The sequence below is a fragment of the Phlebotomus papatasi genome, chromosome 1, assembly GCF_024763615.1.
Source record: "Phlebotomus papatasi isolate M1 chromosome 1, Ppap_2.1, whole genome shotgun sequence".
Taxonomy (NCBI): domain Eukaryota; kingdom Metazoa; phylum Arthropoda; class Insecta; order Diptera; family Psychodidae; genus Phlebotomus; species Phlebotomus papatasi.
Window position 1 is genome coordinate 95,094,197 of NC_077222.1, and position 22,319 is coordinate 95,116,515.

At 34.6% G+C, this 22,319-nt stretch overlaps 2 protein-coding genes across 3 annotated transcripts in view; both read left to right on the forward strand.

The window, feature by feature from the left end:
* Positions 1-1,070: 1,070 nt before the first annotated feature.
* Positions 1,071-7,436, forward strand: LOC129809825 (kelch-like protein 18). Its single transcript, XM_055859939.1, has 5 exons — positions 1,071-1,317; positions 1,396-1,526; positions 1,630-2,196; positions 2,261-2,625; positions 6,539-7,436. The coding sequence occupies exons 1-5, from the start codon at positions 1,183-1,185 to the stop codon at positions 7,057-7,059; spliced, it is 1,719 nt and encodes a 572-aa protein (XP_055715914.1). The 5' UTR covers positions 1,071-1,182; the 3' UTR covers positions 7,060-7,436.
* Positions 7,437-19,416: 11,980 nt separating this feature from the next.
* LOC129809827 (tachykinins) overlaps positions 19,417-22,319 on the forward strand; it is a 47,661-nt gene continuing 44,758 nt past the window's right edge. Inside the window, exon 1 of one of the 2 annotated variants that reach the window (XM_055859946.1) lies at positions 19,417-19,946. The gene's annotated coding sequence lies outside the window, so the exon portion shown is untranslated. The remainder of the gene's footprint in view (positions 19,947-22,319) is intronic. The other variant, XM_055859947.1, reaches the window with a different exon arrangement.

Sequence of the window (22,319 nt, forward strand, 5' to 3'; positions counted from 1 at the left end):
AAATGGGTTCCTACCAAAGAGAATCCTGCTGACATGGCTACAAGAAATGTGAAATGTGACTTCAGTGAAAATAGCAAGTGGTTTGTGGGACCTAATTTCCTTAAATGTGATGAGAAGGACTGGCCAATCGAAAATATAATCAATGATTGTGAGAATGACGAAGAAGTTCATATGGTGAATATGATAATTGATGTCCCTGAGGACGATTTGCTGGTACCAAAGATTGAGAGATTCTCAAGATGGAGACGACTGATGCGACCTACAGCTCAAGCAAGAAATTGTGCACGTTATTGGATAAAAAAATTGACTTATACAACCAGTGATGGAGTTTTCCACCGTTTTCACTCCTGAGGTTGGACACCAACGCTAAGACGGCGGTGGCCGCAAAGATTGTTTTGTTACTGGATTGAAATTCAAGAAGTGGGTGCAAGCACCAGGAGGGAGAAATATTAAAAATGAAAAATGAAAATGAAAAATCATAGTAATGATTGAGTAAAATAAATTCACATAAAAATTGTTCAAGACGAACGAACGCAAAATTATTTCTTAAGCTCTGCCAACTGAAACCAAACCCAATCCATAAAACTGCTACGTCCCCAACAATAAGCACACCATGAAGAAAATTCTCTTTTTCTTTGTCAGACAGAAAATAAATTCACACTGCACAAAATAGAAAAACCGTTGATCATTCAAAAAACCTAAATGTCATTTTGTCCCCCAGTCAGCCGGATATCGAAGAGTCTACTGTATTTGGTTAGTACTTTTTATTTGAAAACTGCTGATCGGTCAGCATATCTTATTAGCTGATCGATTCAGCAAAAATATGCTGGAAACGTTTTTTTTTTTTTTTGAAAACAATTGCATCAAATTTGGTCAAGGGGTTTCTATTTCAGTAGAAATAATAAAGTATACTGGGAGGATTTTAAGAAATTAAGAATTTATTCATAAACGAAATCACAGATCCTAAAAAGTTTTTCGGGAAAAGTTCGTGAAATTCACATGGGAATATTTCACATGTGAAATTTTCGCAAAAATTCCAACGGAGGGGTTCATGGTGGAGGCGCCTGGTGTATTTAAATGGAAGAAGAAGAAGATAGTCTCTCAGTTGTTTTTGGTGCTTGCTTGGTGTATGGTGGTTTTGTTTTGGACTTTTCAAGTGATCCCTTTTAGAATTTCAAATTGATGATGGATGGAAATGAGAAAGGCAGCACCGACGATAAGTACGTCCTCTTCAAACAGGATGATCTCTTCTCCGAGAGCTTTCCGTTGATGCGTGAAATTCGTAGACAGGGAAAATTGTGTGATGTCACGCTGAAGGTGGGTGGTTTTTCTTTTATCGATTGTCCAGGGTATTTTTCCCCAATAAAAATCCTGTGTCCGGATGGGTGTTTTCAGGTGGAAGATCATTCCTTCTCGGCTCACAGAATAGTCCTTAGTGCCACAATTCCCTACTTCTATGCCATGTTCACGAATAACATGGCAGAGAGTCGGATCAAAGAGATCACCATGAAGGAAATTGAACCACAGTGAGTTATTTTGTCTTGTGTTACCCAAAAAACACATGGTCACTTTCACTTTTTCCTCCAAAAATCTTTTTTATGACCAAAACTCCATTGGTTGAATGATCAGAGCTCTGGAGAGTCTCATCAACTTTGCCTACAGCGGAACAGTAAAGATTGATAGCCAGAATGTTCAGGGATTGATGGTGGGAGCATCTTTTCTGCAACTCAACAAAGTCCGGGATGCATGTGCGGATTTTCTCATCTCCAAATTTTCAGCCCACAATGTCCTTGGCATCAGATTCTTTGCTGATTCCCTGAGCTGTACGCACTTGGTGTCGGCAGCTGATAAATTTATCCATCAGTATTTCTATCTTGTGGCAGAGTCTGATGAATTCCTGACTCTCACCTTTGAGGAATTGATTGATCTCGTGCGCCGGGATGAACTCAATGTGCCGTCTGAAGAGAAAATCTTCGAGGCATGCATGAGATGGGTCAAACACGAAACAGGCAGAACAAATCTCTTGCCACGGGTTCTTGCCAATGTGCGCCTTCCTCTCCTGTCACCACAGTTCCTAGCTGATCATGTAGCTACTGAAGAATTGATCAAGACATCCCATCAGTGCCGAGATCTCGTGGATGAGGCCAAAGATTGCCATTTAATGCCCGAAAGAAGGGCTCTCGTTCAGAGCTACAGGTAATTTTTTTCTTTCATCCCTTTTTTCCCTTGGCATCAATTCATCTTCCTCCCAATCCTTCAGGACCAGACAGCGACACTGCAGTGCAGTTGGTTACATCTACGCTGTCGGCGGACTCACCAAGTCCGGAGAATCAGTGAGCACGTGCGAGATCTACAATCCCATCAAGATGCAGTGGACCATGGGAGAGCCGATGTCAATGCTACGGTCCAGGGTAGGAGTAGCAGTGACTGGGGGTAAGTTGTATGCCTTTGGGGGCTTCAATGGCACAGAACGGCTGTCCACGGTGGAAATCTACGACCGGAAACTGCGAAAGTGGTCTCAAGGACGCTCCATGATGTGCAAGAGAAGTGCGGTTGGTGTTGCGGCTCTCAATGATCTTGTGTACGTGTGCGGTGGCTATGACGGTGTTACATCACTCAACACAGGTGAGACTTCTTGCAATATTATTGCATGTCAAATCATGGGGTCATTTGTACTTTCCCAAGGTTCTTCTGGAGAGAGCCATTACCAACCCCAAGTTACAGTTCATTCATTATTTGAAGAGGTTCACTAACAGTTAATTAGGGGTCACTTATAAAAGAAACCGTCGTATTTGGATAATTCAGAAATGATCTCGTTATCTTTATTGTTCCTTCCTGAGGTCATTTTTTTACTGAGAGAAAGTCAAGCAGAGTATTGAGGCGATTGAGGCTTTTGAAATTTGGTAATAATTTTTTTATTGGCCGGAAATTATTCTTTGGCCTTTAGGGATCAATACTCATTGACCGTCACATAGAAATAATTCTGAACTGAGGCACATTATCAAGCAGGGCTATGGAAATTAGTTAATAAAATCGAGTTAATTACAAATTCGCGCTCCTTAATCGCTTGTCATATATTTCTTTCTGGATTGAACTAAATTGATTTTTTTGTGATGTTTAAATGAAGAAGGAGGATACAAAGGGACTAACTGACCTAAAAAAAAATGCCAAAGCCACTATTCCAGCAAATTTAATTGTTCATGGCTCCAGCACACATTTTAGATAAGAAAACCTTCATCAATCAAAATTAATTTGCCTTTCTATTTTAAACGTTTTGCATATCTATATTTCACTTTGTCTTACTTAAAATTAGATTGAACTAAAATTGAATTTGGCGTGATGTTCCAAAGAAGAAGAAGAGTATGAAAGAGTAGGACGGACTTATCCAAACAATTTGAGAAAGAAAAGGATGTGAATTTTGTTTTCGTGAAATTGTCTTGATCTAAAAGGTGTGCTAGCGCCATTGATCTAAATTGAATTTGTTGTGACGTTTAAAATAAAAAGAAAAGGATGAAACGAATGAGATAAACATATGCAAAACGGTTAAGAAAGGGATGAAAATTTTGCTTTTTTTATTGCTTGAACTCCACAGAGAAATCAGTATTCAGTAGACTCTCACTTATCCGTGGACTCTTTTTACGAGTGACATAAAAAAATCCGAGAGACAGTTGAATTTTCAAAATTTTGTTGACATATAACACAATGCAAGCGTTCCTGAATTTTTTTCACTGTCTTTTTTGCAATTCTTTTATAAATCTCAATTCACTGGCAATAAAAGTAATTCTCAGTAAAAAAAAGTTCTCAGTAAAAGTAAATACCCAGGATAATCATGTAGCACTCTATAGTTCAACAGTGTAATATCTATATTAGTTGTCAATAACACAATACATGGAAGAACTTATCCTAAGCTCTCACTTCGTTCAATATCAAGAAGCAATTGAAAAACAAATATCTCAATTACTTTCTTTAGCTCTAGGACTCTAGTAGTCATGATTTCATCAATCAGGAAAAATTGTTGATAAAAGGATCAAAAAGATGCATTTTTTTTCAGTCGGTAATCGAATTAAATTATCTCGTTCAGTGATAGTTCTTCTAAACTTTCCCTAATTTGATCTTTTTACAGAGTTTAACATGTAAAGCATATATACTTCAGGAGAGAAAATATGGAAAATTAAATAAAAAAGCATTATTTCATTAGTTGTCTTACAGACTTTCGGAGGATTAATATGATTCACCTTTTCAAAAGGATTAGCGCACATATAGACTCAGGTTGTTCCTCCATATTTATTAAGCATGTAAAATTTGAAAATAACGGAATTATTTAATTTAAAGGGATAGTCTGGTAGTCGTCGGGTGGAAGAAGATTCAGCCCAAAATAAAAATTCTTTTCTTCGGTCGGTTTCCCTATTATCAGAATAATTTAAGAAAATTTATGCAAGAAACCTCGAATCGATGATCCTAGACTTTCAGTCTATGACAGTTTGGGATAAATCTTTACTGCCAAAATTTACAAGCTAAATGATCGGGGATCAGTTTGAGTCTGTTTGAGATATTACGAAGAACCTTTTATTTTTGCTTGTTGGATTTGATTGTAGACTGAATGTGCTTCAAGATAATGTGTTTTATGCCCTAGACATACCTATGACTTAAGCTGAGAGAGGGCTTCACGTAATTATATTCAAAATAATGAGCAGATTACATTTCCATTTATTTCTAAATAATCCGCATCTCAGCTTAAGCCGAGAAACGGCTTGGTTAGTGGGAAACTTATGGGAATTTCGTCACATCATTGTTTTGTTTAGGGTAATGCCGACTTCAGACTGGAGGTTTAGGCCAGTTCCCGAAAGTTTCAAAAATCTTAATAACAAGGAAATGTATTTATTTTTTCAAAATCTAATGAATCATTCGCCCTTAATTCTAAACAACAATTTCCTAAACAATTATGCTTGATGAGGAATTAGAGGAGTTAAGCCAGAAGCCCGTATAAGAAGGGGTAATACGGAATCATGTGTATTTTTGGAATTTTGAAATTTTCTCACTGATCCAGATGGACAAAGAGAAAAGGGACACCACGAAAAAGTAAAAGACTTTACATTCGAAAGTACTTCTTCGTTGTTTTTCCCCTTTACCATCTAAAACTGTTAGATCATCTCACACTTTTAAATTAGACATAATTCCAAATTACCCTATCTTGGGGCCTTGACAGATCTGAGGATTAGCCGAGTGACGGCTTAGCATAATTATATTCGAAATAATGGTTAAATTACTTTTCCATAATTTTCACTAAGTCGTGTCTCGGCTTAAATCGTAAGTCTTTCAAGGACAAAGTACGTTGAGCCGTGTCACGGCTTAAGTCTTAAGTATTTCTAATACATTAGCCTCAGAAGAGAGATCATGAAAATAAAGGAGCTTCTTGGAAGTTTTTTTTATTTTCGAAGGGGACATCAATTTAATAAAAGCGAGTGCTGCGCCACTAGCGGTAGTAGGGCGAATTTTCAATGTTTAGAGAAGTCGTAAATCCTTGAGCTATCTTTCTATTAGATGAGATCATATATTCTGTCAGTAGAAGAGGTAAAAAGTTTGGAGTGGTATATCTCAGCTCCTGATGAACATAATTGGATGAGTGAACTATTGTTGGAAAGCTTGGTTCATTAGTTTTCAGAATCTGGTATATGTAGTCTGCTATGAGTAAATCATGGTCATCCAGAACCATTTATGTCGAAGAAGACACTTTTTGCAACGTCTTTTTTGACCATTCACTGCTGGGACCAGGAGTGACCCATAATTCTCGCACTTGGACTGTTCGTTAGAGGAACTCAAAGGGTATAATTTGTGGAAGAAACTTTTTTTTTGGACATCTTACTTTTTTTTATTCATCGACTTTTGCAAGAATTTTAACATTTTACACGCATAGAAAAAAATGACAGAAATCCTTCTATCTCATTTTCTGGACAAACTAATGAAGATATCGACTTGGAATGTTCTAAGTACTCCCCCATAAGTTGATCCAAGGAATCCAAATATCATATCAATTTCATCCCCACGTCTATCCTTCCCCTCCAGAAACCACTCTTTTAGGATTTTTGTAATTTTTTCCTTGCGTGTAAAATGTTAAAATTCTTGCAAAAGTCGATGAATAAAAAAAAGTAAGATGTCCAAAAAAAAGTTTCTTCTACAAATTATACCCTTTGAGTTCCTCTAACGAACAGTCCAAGTGCGAGAAAAGTGGGTCACTCCTGGTCCCAGAAGTAGATGGCCAAAAAAGACGTTGCAAAAAGTGTCTTCTTCGACATAAATGGTTCTGGATGACCATGATTTACCCATAGCCAATTACATATACCAGATTCTGAAAGCTAATGAACCAAGCTTTCCAACAATAGTTCACTCATCCAATTATGTTCATCAGGAGATATACCACTCCAAACTTTTTACCTCTTCTACTGACAGAATATATGATCTCATCTAATATTATTAGAAAGACACAAATGATTATTTTAAAGAGAGGTAAGAGAAATAGAATTATTTTATCTGATTTCAGTTGAGTGCTACAATCCTAAAACGGACACTTGGACGAGTGTGGCACCAATGATGAGGTATAGGTCAGCAGGTGGTGTCGCTCCACTCGGACAGTACATCTATGCTCTGGGCGGACACGATGGTCTCTCGATATTCGATTCGGTTGAACGATATGATCCGGCAACGAATACGTGGACCAAAGTTAAGCCGATGCTGAATCGTCGGTGTCGTCTTGGCGTCGCGACGCTCAATAACAAACTGTACGCGTGTGGTGGCTATGATGGTAACACCTTCCTCAGTTCTGTCGAGGTATACGATCCCGAAAAGGATATGTGGAAGCCAGTGGCGTCGATGAATGTGAAACGTAGCCGTGTGGCTTTGTGTGCCAATATGGGTAAACTTTGGGCCATTGGAGGCTACAATGGTGAGTCCAATCTCATGTCCATGGAGATCTATTGTCCAGAAATGGATACATGGGTCTTTGATGCACCAATGTGTGCCCATGGAGGTGGTGTTGGAGTTGGTGTTTTACCCATGCCCTGAGATTATTAAAAAAAAAAAGAAATCCAGAGCCAATAGCTCATCATTCTCTTTTCTTGCTCCAAATGTGATGTTGATTTTTTTTACGACACTATTCGATAGATCTTTGAGATTCTCACAATGAAAAATAGAAAGATTTAGTCAACTTTTATTTTGTGTCCCATGGCACTGAAAATTGTGTTTGATAATTAATTTATTTTTACTATCATCTCCATTGGGACTTGTGTTCATTTGCCCAACTGAAAGTTGTCTCTTTTAAAACCCCTTTTTCAGTGTTGTGTTTGCATTGAGGAGAGATAAGATTGTAACTATAGTTTTACGATGTACTGTGTTTAGATTAATAATTTAGAAGGAGGAAAATATAAAATATTAAAATAGCACATTGGGGAAATTTATTATTTAAATATTCGCCCGTCAATTTAATTTCACGTGCTGCAGAGGCTGCAAATGAATTTTGGGATGTGAAGTGACCAGAGGGAACAGTGCCATATTAAAAGTAAATGTTTAAATTCTCAGCGCAATAATTCTTGCAGGATTTCTGAAGAAAAATAAGCATATTTTGTAGTCTTTCATTATCACTGTGACAACTACTGAACAATATTCCTTCTTAGGATGTTTAGGAAAGATGTCAAGGTGCTGAAAGAACAACTACTGGAGTGAATAGTTCAACCCAATTTGAGAGGTAAGCAATATTGTAATTAACCTTTTCAGGACCGCAGCACATGCTGCAAGCCAATTTCACGATTTTTCGATCAAAAATATCTTTAGCTCAGGAATTAGTCGAAGTCCTTCAAAAAATATCCTAGATTTGAACATCTTTATAGTTTGTAATCATCCACAAGAATTGGTTTTGTATTGATTCTAAATACGGTAAATTAAGCTAATTCAAAACCTGCTCCAAATGGAAATCTTTCGCTACTCTAAATGGAAACGTCATTGTTTCCATGATAAATGCAGTACTAAATTATTATATTTATATATTTTCTATACCACAGTTTCATTTAGTTAATTTTGCTCCAAATAAAGCGAAAATCCATTCATATTCACAAATTTTAATTTGTTAATTTTTCAGAAAAATTGAAAGTGTACCTTTTCACCATTGAATTTTTCATAGATCGACCATGTTTTCCAATGAAAAACACAATGAGGTGACTGTTGTTTATTCGTTTGTTTAACACTTAATGTCACATTTCTGGCTAATTTTAGTTAAATTAAGTGCTAATCTTTATTGTTAATGGTACGTGAAGTTTTCAAATGAAATAATTACCTATTTCGTGAACAAAAAGGGTTTTTCTGAAGTGTCTGCAAATGCTTCAATAGGAAACCCCGGAAATATGATTTTTTGGAGAGATTTTCTTATTCCTAGAATATTCATATTTCCCTCTGGATACTTAGAAGATGGTGGAGAACGGAATATTCAAGCAATATCGACATTTGTGAAATTTTGAGTCAGGGGGTGGATAACTGTGACATTTGCAATTCACTTGAGTGTTTGGTGTCAAAAAGCAAATGGCGGGCATTGGCGCGATAACCTTACATTTGACCTCTAGATTTTTGGGGACGAGAGTACTCATAAAGCTTGAACAAGTTTTTTGAAAATTTAAGAATAAAATGTTTTTCAAATTTATGGAATCTGTAATTGAGACGCTCAGAGCAGAAGTGGTCTTCTTTGTATACATTTCCCTATTAAAACAGTCCACTTCTGCTCTTAGCGTCTCAATTGTTAGTTTTTATACTTATTGGCCCCGAGAGGTTTTTTCTTATTCTGGTCTAAAAATATAAAAAAAAAGTCTGGATATCTGCAAGGAAGCAGAAAACCGAAAATTCACGATTTTTGACCAAAAATATCTAAGCTCAGGAGTTAATTAGGATCCTGCAAAAAGTATCCTAGATTTGGGCATCCTTATAGTTTGTAATTATCTAGAAGAATCAGATTTTTATCGATTCTAGATAGTCTAAAAAATTGTTGTTTCCATGGATACCCAGAGTTCCAAAGGAGACAAAAGAGTTAAACGATTTCGTCTATTTCAACTTCTTTTTAACTTGCCATTTTAACCTAAATTACAAATTATCAATTTCAATCATCAATTATTTCTTATTATTTATCATCACTTTAATGTGGAAATATTGACCATTGAAAACTTTAAAAATGCATGAAAACGCACCATTTGTCTCTCAAGTGACATAAATTAAAAACATAACAGGATGACATGATATTTATTGCACGTATTTAACCATTTGGAGTAACTTTTCAGATGAGGCAACAAACTTTTGACGCATAAAAAATTAACAACTCTTGGAAAACAATTTTTTTTATATCAAATAAAATGAATTATTTATTTTGAAGTACATAAATAAGATCTACGAAATACAGGCTACTAATTTGTAAAAAGAAAAACTTTAAAAGGTAATTTTTTTCTAATGTTTTTTCCACCTGGTTTCCCGAATATACGTGAGGCAACAAACTTTTGACACCTATTGTAGCACTCATAAATCTTCTTAAAATATGTTAAATGTCGGGAATCGAGCAAGGAATATCTCAGATATTGAACCCGGTTTTTAGAATATTCTCGTTTGGGGAAATATCCATGATAATTAACTTAATCAAAGCATATTTCTTGCTTTATTAGAGAAAATTATCTGTGACAAGTCTATCTCAGATCTAGGAATACTCTGTCAGTTCATTGTCGTTTTGGGTTGAGGAGGATGTGAACCGAAGCTTTTATAGAATTTTAATATTTTCTAAAAGCTATATATGTATAAAGTTATATATTTGTATGTAAATTTTGAAAAGCCAAATAGATAATTTTATTTAGTAAATAAGTCCACTACTTCACATCCTATCCTGTTGGGACGATACAAGCATTCATTTACCTATAATATATTATATTATTTGTTGCGAAACAGAGGAACAAATACATATCTTAATTTTTGTCGTAACTTTACAAGACATAACAAATATGCAATTATCCACCCCTTTTCAAGAAACTTTCCCACGCGATTGAGCTTAAAATTGGCATTGACCAAGCAGTTAATTAAATTTTACAATCTCCCACAGCTCTTAGCCTCCATTTAACAAACTCGAGGTAGAGTCCTGAAAAAAGTGGGCAATATTTCCATATTCCCCTTAACTGTTCGCTGGGTTTTGCATCGTGTAAATTGATATGCAAATGATTTGTGAATGAGATGAGCCAATCATGGAATCTGGCCAAATTTGCCAAAGCTTCCGTGTGGAAATGATGTAATTTCAGCGCAATACGGAGGTAATTGATTCGTACTTTAGGTCCTCAACTTCAACCCAAAAATGGCTATTTTGACGATGGTGTACCCACAAATATTGCCCTCACCCGGTCTAATTATCACCCTATGAATAAATAATGAGAAATCCAATTGATGGAAATACATTTGTGGTTTGTCAGTGTACCACAGGGGTCCCTCGGGTATAGCAAAAAGAGCTACAATTCAATTAACACATTTTATCCATGAGCTTTTTATTCGCCGAGATTGCGGGGGTTGGAAAGGGTGAAAAAGTTCACAGACGAGGCAAAAACTTCTCGAGGAGCTTTTATTGAGATTGTCAGTGATTTGTAAGAGATTATCTGGGGATCATAGGGATCATTTCGCATTATGATGTAATCTCTGGAAGGAATTACACTTTATTTGGTGTTTGAAGAAACTTTGAGAGCTATGAGGTCAATTGCAAAGAGATTTATTGATGACTTGATGATTTAATATTTGATTTGGAATTGCTCAGAATCAGTGATTGTCCCTAGGAGTTTCATTCCAGCGAATAGCCAGGATTAAAGAAAAACATTTGTTTGGTGTACAATTTCTAAATAAGTCCATTTTGCATCAACATTACAAATTTAACATTTTATTTATTAAAATCTTGCGTAGCGAAGCTAATTAATCCTTGAAGAGGTCCCTTTCCTTTGCGGATTTGATAAGTACATTTAGACTTTTAAGAACATCGTGGAATCCGACAAGAAGAAAATGCCTTTTTCATCTTAGTTTCTAATCAAAATTGATAGCACAAAGGACAAAAAGTTATAAACTTTTTTCACAGAATTACCCACAATATTTAGTGTTTCATTTTGGGAAATTGAAACACTCACAACAAAATGAGCCCATTCATTTTCCTATTAACCCTTTAACGACGAGACAGTTTTCGCTGACCGAAAATCAGCAATACAAATGAAACCGATAAACAAAACTTGTGAAACGCCTTAGATCTAACCTTCGGAAAGCCAATAGAGTCTGATTTGGTGTATTTTTTGTCTGTACACTGAGAGAAATCCGAAAAAGTTAAAATAACATTCCGGAAATGTTAATTTTAAAGTAACCCTTTTTCATGTTATTTTTATCCTTACAAAGATGTAAAATTAACATTAAAAAATGTTGATATATTTTTACACCTAAAAAGTGTTAAAGTTATGAGGAACAAAGTCAATAGCACTCCCATTTTTTTCTCAGTGTATGAACAGGGATAAAAATAGCCCAAAAATTGAAGTAATTTTTTAGACGATACCAATAACAGATAATTTTCACTCTAATAAAAAATATTATGTTTGAGAATTGTAGTTTCTTTTTACTAAAACGGTTTTGCTTAAAAACATTGAAAGTATAAAAAAAATTTAAGATCAATTTTCAATATAAAAATATAAGAATTCGTCATCTTTGGGCTTAAAAATTTACTATATAGGTAGCAAATATCTGGAGACTTGCAAAAAATATCCTAGATTCCTTCAACCGTCTAGTTTGCAAATAGGCACAAATATAAGACAAAAATGACTTCACTGAGAAAAAAAGAGGCTACGATTAACTTTTTTTCGTCATAACATTAACACTTTTCGGGTGTAAAAATATATTAACATTTTTCAATGTTAATTTTACACCTTTTGAGGGTAAAATCAACATGAAAAAAGAGTAACTTTAACCCATAATACACCTAAAAAGGGTAATATTTACACCGATTTCGGATCAATACTGCATGGTAAAATTAACATTTCCGGAATGTTATTTTGACTTTTCCGGATTTCTCTCAGTGTTTAGATAATCAGGAAAAATTATTTTCTTAATGGAACACTGGTGTTCCAATCGTCCTTAAAGGGTTAAAACAGTGCTATCTTGCTCTGAATTTTAGCTCCTTTTTCCTTTGGTAATTTTGACATTTTTCCACAAAAAAATCAAGCTTTTACGTTACCTTTTTCCAATTGAAAGGAAACGGATTCTGTACAAAATATGAACGTATTCATAAAAAAAGAAAAATGTTCGGTCTTCGATGACCCCCCGCCCCCATAAGTGCACATTATTTCGAACCATATTTCTTCCTTTTTCCCTTGACCCTTCTCCAACCCCTCCAAAACAATGTTTTCTAGGTTTTTCTCAAAATTGGTTCAAGCTTTTTTAATAATTTTCGGATATGTTTTACAGGTAGTTCAGACGAACATTTCGTCGAAACATATCCATGACCAGAAAATTGGCCATTTTGAATTATTGAAGGTCAAAAATCAATCACTTTCGAGGGCTAATTTTTTAACCAATTTTATTAAATTTTGATTTTTTGGAAAGGTATTGAATTTTCGAACCTGGCTGCAACGGTGTTTTCATCGGTCATGAATCGGTTAATTACCCATAATTGAATGATTTTTTCCGGAAATTATTATTTTACTTGATCCTAACTTTGTGTTCCCGAGCTAAAGGTCAAACTGTAAAAGATATCGACTTACGGTTTTCGATAACCTCTTCATAAGTGGACATTATCTCGGACCGTCTTCTTTCTTTTCACCTCCTTTTCACCTCACTCTAACCCCTCCAAAATCATGTTTTTGGTTTATTTAGAAAACAGCTCCTACTTCTTTTATTTTTAGATATGTTTTGGAGATAGCCCAGGTGAGCATTTCGTCCAATCATGACTATGACCTAATAAATCGCGATTTTGAATTTTTGGTGGGTAAAGTTTAACCAATCTAGAAGGTCTACTTTTCAACCGATTTGGTTAAACTTGGATTTCTTGGAAAGGTCTTGAAATCAATAATGAATCGGTTAAATATCCGTAAACGACTTATCTTTTAGGTATTTACATATTTCGTTTGTACGTGCTTGTAACTCATGCCAGAACATTCTAGAACTAGAAGAATGATCATTTCTATGCAACTAAATAATTCAAAACTTGCGAAGTATCTACTCTTTTTTTTGCGTCTTCGCAGTGAAGTTAAAAAAGAATATGTAAAAAAAAAACAGATAAGCCTTATAATAAATGAATATATTCCTAATTCTGATCTTACTTATTATGCCCAGCGCACAATACCTTTTGTTTTTAATCATGTTTTCATAATTTCCTACGAGAGTGAATGAAATGTAGATCTAGTCATCTCGCTCTCACTCATAGAAAATTTTGAAAACATATTTACAAACAAAAATTATTGTGCGCTAGTCATTATACATTACGATAAACAATGAAGCTATTTACTAAAAAGAAAATGTTGCATAATAAAACCCCAATCAAGTCATTTTCTTCAAGAAAAAAAGTTAGAATATCTCCATTAGTGAAAATGCCTTTCTATGAATATGAAATAAATTTAAATATAAAATTGGTAATTTTATAAATACAAAATCTCATCGAAAAATACCCAAAGAGGATCGCAAACCATCTGGCAATTAATTCTCCCACATATTGTTCTGTTGGTGAATGAAATTGTCTTTGGTTGGCTAATAGGACCAAAAATGAGGCAAAATAAATAAAATAAATACATCGAGGGTCACAATTGAATTGGCATTTGGGTATGGACTTCACGTACATCCTCCCAATTTAATTGGAATCCACGATTTGTGTCATTTCCAGTTACAGGACTTGTCCCATTCTTTCTTGTTAAGTAAAAAGACCAAAGAAGCTGTGTATTCGACGGCAAAATGTTCAGTGATTGACTTCAAAATTTGCCAGGAGGACCAGTATAAAAAAGAAATTATAAGTCCCTCTGAGAAGAAAAATTCTTTTCCTGCCTCATACGCATTGGAGGTATGGAGGGGATGAAAATAAACCCTTCGAATGTCTGACTACCAGGCGCCTCCACTTGCTATTGAGAAAGTACTCCATCGAGTGAATCAAGCTGAAGAACATGCTAAATCTATTAAAATAGTATCTTTTACACTCTCAAATACCAGAGCCATATGGTGGTTTAATTCACATTTCATGTCACAGTCTTTACGGATGATAATCATGTCATTAATTTATTGTAATTCTCTTCATTTTCACCATTTTCACCAATGCGACGCAATACGTACAACTGTGATAAGAGATTGCGCCTATGCATTGATAAGGACACCTGATTATCATGACTACATACCTCCCATGACTAAAGTATCATTCACTGAGTTCACCTTTTCCCTCCTAAAATTATGAAAACTTGCAAATTCTTGCGAAATTATCAATATCATGACGAATTGAAAGTTAGTTTATTCTCGAAAATTCTCTGTTCTCATTTAAGAGAAATGTTTTTCATGGGAAAAATAAGATTGTTTGTTGCAGAAAAGAAATATTAAGCCTTATTACGGATTATTTCCACCACAGAGAATCGTTTAATTAGGCAATGTCTGTAAAAATAGGAAACACCCGGCGTCCCCATTTGGTATAATCCGTAAATTATCTGCATTTCGAGAGGTTTCCGATGAAATTGTAGGTAAATAGAAGGCTTTATATTAATTTTGCCGGTGCTTTATATCAACTGAACTGGAACTTTGTAAATTTTATTGAATTAAGGGAATTAGGACACCTTGCAGACCATTGATATTTTAAACGACCATGACATAATATTGTAAATAGGTTAATGTAGAAGGAGAAATATTAGTGAAAAAGCTTCGAATTTTTCTACAGATCATATTTAACATAAGAATTTATAAAAAAAATATAAAACTGGATTGTTTTGTAGTAAAAATAATAAAAATTTAAATCTGCTGGAATTTCGAATGTAATCCATATAGCATTAATGTTATATCCCATACCAAAGGTAAGTTTACTATCGAAAGTCTTACGTTACTTTCATGTTTCTTGTACCATAAATCTAGCAATAGTTTCGTCTCACTTTACTACGAAAAAATATAACAAGCACAGAATTAAACTGCTCCGGTTAACCCTACTCTGAAAATAGATGTTTGTCATTTTGTTTTTTAATAATTTGTTAAAAAGATATAAGAAAAATGAGAAAAATAAGGAAATTTTGTTAATTATCGCGGAAATCTTCGGAGATTATTTACAAGAAATAATTGAAAAAAGAATTTGCATAAAACCTGATAAACTTAGAATTTCGAATTTTTCTTTGTTATTTCAATTTTCTCTACCTATTACTCTTTATTATGCATTTTCTTTTATTCTTTATTTTCACAAATGGAATGAAGCCGCTGAAATATTTAGTTATTTCCAAAAGGAGATGGCAAAAAGTTTCAACTTTAGGGAATGTTCGAACCAAGGGGTAACTCATTTTGAGAAATCCTCGTCAATTGTCCGAGAAACGCTTCGCGAAACCCGAGAAACCCACTTTTTGCATCGCGAGACCCGAGAAACCCAAAAATTGCATCGCGAAACCCGAGAAACCAGAAACCCTTGTCTGAAAAAATGGTAATGAGTTACCCCTTGGTTTGAACTCATGAGATAGAGCTTCCTGTATTTTTTCGCACCATTTCTTGTCCATATGAATTTCCTTCTGCTTTATTTTTAAAATTTAAGCAAATCGGTTGTGAATTAGGCCCCAAAAAGTGATTAACTTTGACCTTTGAAAATGTTATATCGAAAATTTTTCTGTTCAAAATATATCCGAAAAAAAAGAAATCGCTGGTGTCATTTTCAGTAAAAAAAAATCAAAACATGGTTTTGGATGGAATTTATAAGAGTAAGGAGAAAAAGAATGAAAAGTACCCCTAGCCAATACAAACTTATGGGGCGCTACCAAGGACTAGAAGTCGGTATCTCTCACCGTTATGTCTTTAGATTAAAAAAAATTATACACCCAAAAAAATAAAATTATGAGAGTTAGCTATGATCATAAGAATGTCATATGACCATTTGTTCAACCAGTTAGGGGAAAGCACGCTACCTTCGGACGACTCAAGCTTCGAACAATTCAATTTTTTTCTCTATGTTCCTTACGAATTTCACCCACAGCTTTCTGAAATTTTGAGGCATTGGACTAGCTATTAATATATAATATTATTTTAATATTATTAGAAGCATAAATCATCCGAAGGTAGCGTGCTTTCCCCTACATGATATTCTGAGTATGAAAAATCTCTTAGGTAGCGCAATGGCTGTCGCATTTGCTTACTTTGGGCCAAAACCGAAAAATCAAAAATGAAACAAAATTGCATAAAATTGGGTTTGAATTGATCCATTAGCCGCTGTATTCGAAAGATTAGGACACAAGTAACTTTTATCCAAAGAGATGGTTTACCGATATAGCAATATTACTTAAATGACGAACTTAAATGACGAAAATATGGCCTATTTTGAGCGATTTTCGAAAGACTCCTTTTTGAACGGGATAAAATAGTAGGATGATCGTTGAAAACAGTATATTGATTTTCATCGACCTTCTCTTGATAACTAGTATCGAATTAAACCAAAACCAAATTTTCTTAGGAGGGAGTGGGGCACTTTTGAATTTGGTCACCTAATTAAATTGAGCCTTGCCGTGACATAATTTAGCTCGACAAACAAATTGTGAAGCAAAATTAATTCATGATAAGGCTCAGTTCCATTTAAAAATTGGAAAGAGAGAGCAGTTATACAATATGCTTCTTTTTTCAACTTGTCATTGTCCTGCCTGGAGCTTAAATGGTTTAAGACATCAACTTTCGGTCTTCAGTGGCCCATAATAAAAAGAGAACAATATCTCCCATCTCCAGACGTTTTTTTTTCCCCTCACCCTCCTCTATTCCCCCAAAAACCATATTTTCTTGGTATATTTCGAAAACAGCTTCTATGATTTCCTAAATTTTTCGGATATGTTTTGGATGTGGTCCAGGCGAACATTTCGTACAAACATCTATGACCTAAAAACAATCGCTATTTTATAATCAGGAAGCTACTCGATTGTATGAGTGGTATACGGTCCAAAGTTTCTACCGTTTACCTGGTGAGTCCGGTAATAGTAAGACGGCGACAGACGCAACCAAGTTACAGATTGAAAATAAAATAACTATCTTTCTAAATATCCGTAAATGACTTATTTTTCTCGTATATTTACATTTTTTCGCTTGTCCGTATGCTTGTAACTCATTACAGAACATCTAGAATGATCATTTCTTTACCAATTCTTTAATTTTGACATGCTTTTGTGATTCATGAATCAATTTAATCGATTGTAGACCAGTAAGCACCAAAAGACCATGTAAAAAAATAATTCACAGAGAGCTCTAGGGAAAGAGGGGCACCTTTGAAAGTGGGGCATTTTGAAATTGGGATTTTTCTCCTATTTTTAAATGTAATTGAGCCATATTACAATGTAATTTAGCTTCTCAATCTGTTTGAGCAGCTAAATTGTATCACGATAAGGCTCAATTTTATTAGGTGAAAAATCCCAATTTCAAAGGTGCCCCAGATTCAAAGGGGCCCCACTTCTTTCTATTCCGTGAGTTTGAGCATTCAGCAAAGTTGAGACGCTTTGGTATCTCTTATATAGAAAGGATCATTGTTTCTATTTTCCTTTCTTGAGAAAGAAGAAAATTCACCACCCACGGATATTAACCTGCAGATACTTTTCATTGTCCTCAATACTTAGAGCAAAATTATATTTTACTTTTACTACTTCGTGTACTTAAAAGAATCTTCCTTGTGTTTAAGTCATGGTAAATATGCTATTACATATTTCAGGCGCTTTTGAATTAAGAATTGCATAAACTTTCCATTCTTATAATACACTGCAATGCCGGGAAAGTGTTTGTAATGTCCTAAGTTTGAAGTACAATATTTTCAATACAAATTCAAGGCTTTTGTTACTTCCTTTTCAGAAGTGTTGTTGGACCTTTGAGTTAGTTTGTCGCCTTTTTATTTTCCTGAAATTAATCCTTGAATATATTTAAAATAAATGAAAATACATAGATGTGAATTTGAAGATGAATGGAATTTTGGACACCTTGCTTGTAATTTTAAACACTTTGCTTATAACTTTGGACAGCAAATCCGCCTCAATAGGATGTTCATTATTGTCCATTTCACGAACCCAACCTACCAAGCCCTTCTCCTGTTTACGAGAAGGAACGTACAAGTACGTATAAATAGACCAATCAATTCAATGATTGAAAATATACAACAAAAAACGGTTTCATTCTATCTTTTTGCCAGAGGCCCAAAACAACTCTAAGACGGTGATGGACACACGGGCGAAAGAGACCTAAATTGAACGAAAGTCTTAAAAATTCCCAACCTAATATCTGAACACTAAAAAAATAGGTGTGATTATGTGAGAATCACACCTAATAATAACAATTACGACCTTATTCCATAAAGACATTTGTAAGTACAGTAGGCTCTCTGTCAATCGACTCTTTTTCAATCGGGCGCAAATTTTTTTTTGAGAACTTTCTCGTTTGATTTTGAAGCAAATTTGTTCAAATTCGCTCAAGTTCCTCTTGCTTTATCATGATTCTTTATATTTGAGCACTTTCTGCGGAAGTTACAATGATTTTGATGCCCAAATCTCTCGATAATTTGAATGACATTTTGCCCCATATGTCCGATTGAGAGAGAGCCTATAATACTGTACTTTCTTCTAAATGAAGTTACTCAAATAGCTCATTCCTTATTCTTTTGTTAAGAATATTTAGGCATGTAGTCAAACCAAATCTATTAATTTGAATGACTAATGAAGATGCATTCTTTGACCAATTGGTGCTTGAAAATCAACCACAGCAATGTCGATCACTGCATAAATGTGGAGGCGTGTGCTGACGTCATCGTTATCACTGGTGATGTGGCCAGGAGCTCAAAAAGAATAGCGCAAGAAAAAAGGGTTGATTGGGGAGTGGAATTCTATTAAAAGACCTGAGAAATATGAAGCAAATGCTGCGGACTCTACTCATCTTTATGTTGAGCAATCATCGACGCAAGAAGGAAATTTTTGGAGAAAGGATGAGGTAAATGAAGATGCTACGGAAGATTTCATTCACAGATTTTCTCATTTTTGGAAAGCGAGTCAGAACACGAATAGAACTATCAAACGGAAGTCCCATTGACGACATTGCCGCCAAAAAGAGCCGAGATACTATCCGCATGTTCAATTGTGTGCGTTCGTGAAAAGTGCTCAACAGTCCTTTTATCATTTCTGCGCATGGATTGTCCTATAAAACCAACCACCGTGGGCTCTTCTCTCATCAAACCTACTCTGTCCGCGTTACTTCTTCGGTGTCTCATGAAGAGGTGAGTTCACTGTGCTCAAAGTTATCTAGAGAAATGTGAATTTGAATCTGAAAGTCCAGATAGAAGGCCAAAACCTCCATAAGATTGTCCGTGAAGAAGACATTGATAGATTTGAATTTTTTGGCACTCAAATCTTTTTTTCTCACCCTCTGTGCTCTCTGTCCGATGTGTTGTGTCAATTTTTTTGAAAAAGAATAAAAAATAAAATCACCTGAATTCTGTGACTTGGCCAGCAGTGAACTGTTAAATTAACCATCGAAATAATTGAGTAATATTTCTTCCCAAGAGAGACTCCTCATAATTTATATTGTGACTGTGCCAAAAAAAAGGAAGAAAAGTTATATACCGCGATAAATTATTGAGCAAATAGCAAACAACACGTGTTAATACCCATCAAATTAACCAAACAGTCACAAGAAGTTCTCGCCAAGCAGCCTGCGGCACATTTTTTCTTCATCAGCAAGAAAGCACAAAAAGAACGGTGAGTGCAAGAAATTAAATAAAGTGCAAAAATTCAATTATGCCACCCACAATTTTATTGGTAATAAGTTTTTGAGAAGTACACTTCCATCAAGTTCACCCTAAAATAGTCAAGATGCAAAAATTGATTTGATTTCAATTCATGCCTCAAGCGGAATACTTGCAAATTCACCTGAGAAATTTCCTTTCGTGTTTCCCTATGTGCAACAGTTATACCAATACCCTCGTCATTGGCTTCCAACATCGACGTAAGTCATTGAAAACCGACGGAAGAAGTTAAATACAGCTCATTAATTCACTTTACTCTCAAACATAAATTTTACCATCAATAAGGAATAAACTTCCTAACACTATGTAAAGGTCTCCCTCTTCTGTGGTACATTTCACATGATTTTTGAATTAGATGAAAAACTATTAGCATAACCATTGCCAGAGAAACATTTGGGTACCACTATGCACTTTAAAATTTAATTCACATCAAAAGCAAAGAGAAAACTTTCAATTCATTTCACATTTTGTACTAACTATGGGATGAATTGAAAATAGAATAAATTGCTATCTTTCAATTAATTCATTTAAATAAAAATGATTCACAAATTCATTTTATTAAAATGAGATATTTTAAATGCAAGTCTAATATCCTTTTATCACCAAAAATATAATACTATTATGCATTAAAAACCAATATTTTTCTGTAAACTACTTTTATCCAATATAAAAGAGAATATTTTTCTTCCAATAAACATTTAATTTCTGAATTTACTTTATGTACACGATCTAATTAATTGTACCGTAGACGAGGGTGACTTTTCCCCCCTCGTTCGTAAGTTTTTAAGGATGGTCTTTACCTATCCGATCTACCATGCCTGATCGGTGAGAACCATTCTTACACATCAGAATTGTAGAAAAGTTTACAAACCGTAGAGGGACAAACTCACCCATGGAGGACAAAGTCATCTGCATCTACAATAATATAAAAGATCTACGATCTCTTCTAATTTCGGATTTTGAGATGTCTTCACTATTTTAAGGAAAAAAGAAAGAAAAAAACAGGAAGAAGTAGTCTTAAATAGAGAATTTTGAATTGAACTTTTCCTTCTCTGTGGTCTCTATGCCTATCCGAAAAAGTGAGGAAATCTGAAAATTTAAAATTGGAAATGATTCCAAATAATCCCATTCTACTTTAGATGATTTTAAAAACGAATCTTTTAACCGAAATAAGACTTTTTAAAGCACAAAAACATCGTCCGAAAGAAGTGTAAGCTTAATTTTTTAAGTTAAAAAATTTTAAGTGATAAAGAAGAATTTGATTTTCAGATGGGGTTAATTTTGGAACGCAAGATTCCGAATACACCAATTCAGAATTTGCACAATTCTATTAAATTTTATTTAAAAAAAATCAAATAAATCTATAAAGCAGGGGCAGTTTTTCACGCTTCGCATGTACTATGGCTTCAAATTACTTCATATTTTTCCCATATTCTTTTAATGAATGTAACCTATAGTGGCCATATCGACAGCTCAGAATATAAAACGAATAACTCGCAAATGGCCAACTTTACAGGAGAGCGTTTTCAAGTTAAGATTTTACATGCTCAGTATAGAATTTTTAAGATTTGAAAACCCCTATAATTTTGGGAAATATTTGAGTTTCTGGTATAATATTTACAGGGAAGGTAGAGGGTGTCAAGGAATACCCGAAAAGCGAAAAAACGAATTTTGCAAAAAATCGACTTATTCGACTTATATTCTGACAAATCGATACATTTTAATAGAATATTGTGTATCACATTAGAAAATTTAAATTTAGAGCATGAGTAAATTTTCATCGCAATAATAAATTTGATATCGGTAAAGAAATTATAAGGAGTCTTGTGTAAAAAAGTTAAATAAAGCATGAAATTTAGTGACTTAGCCAATTTAAAATCAAAGAAAAGATTATATTAAAGAGTACCAGTCGCCGTCGCTAGCAGGGATTTCTTCTTTGATTGTTAAATAATAAATATCTGGGGTTCTAAGACTTCTTCTAGAACTAGACATAGTTCACAATTGCTGTGCCATTAAGTTTCAATGGTTCAACCAGGAATGGACTTAAATGAACCAGAAGTATTTCGGTCCTTCTGGGTTCCTGAACGCTGAAGTATCCAAGATAGTTTAACCCTTTAAGGACGAGAAGGTCAGAAAACGAGAGTCAGAAAAAATCATTTTTTCTAACTTTTTAGAACAAAATACAACTTTAGAAGGCCGTAGGAAAAGTTTCATTTTTGGGTCACCGGTGACCCAATCGTCCTTAAAGAGTTAGAAAACGCTATGAGGACAATGGAAAAGAATTTACGAGCGCCGGAAAAGGAGAAACTTAGAAAAAAGATAATTT

What these genes read in the sequence shown, in the direction of transcription:
- LOC129809825 (XM_055859939.1), top strand. Translation starts at nt 1,183, where the DNA reads ATGATGGATGGAAATGAGAAAGGCAGCACCGACGATAAGTACGTCCTC. An exon ending in ATGAAGGAAATTGAACCACA is followed by an intron (nt 1,527 to 1,629) that starts GTGAGTTATTTT and finishes TTGAATGATCAG; the next exon opens with AGCTCTGGAGAGTCTCATCA. An exon ending in GCTCTCGTTCAGAGCTACAG is followed by an intron (nt 2,197 to 2,260) that starts GTAATTTTTTTC and finishes CCAATCCTTCAG; the next exon opens with GACCAGACAGCGACACTGCA.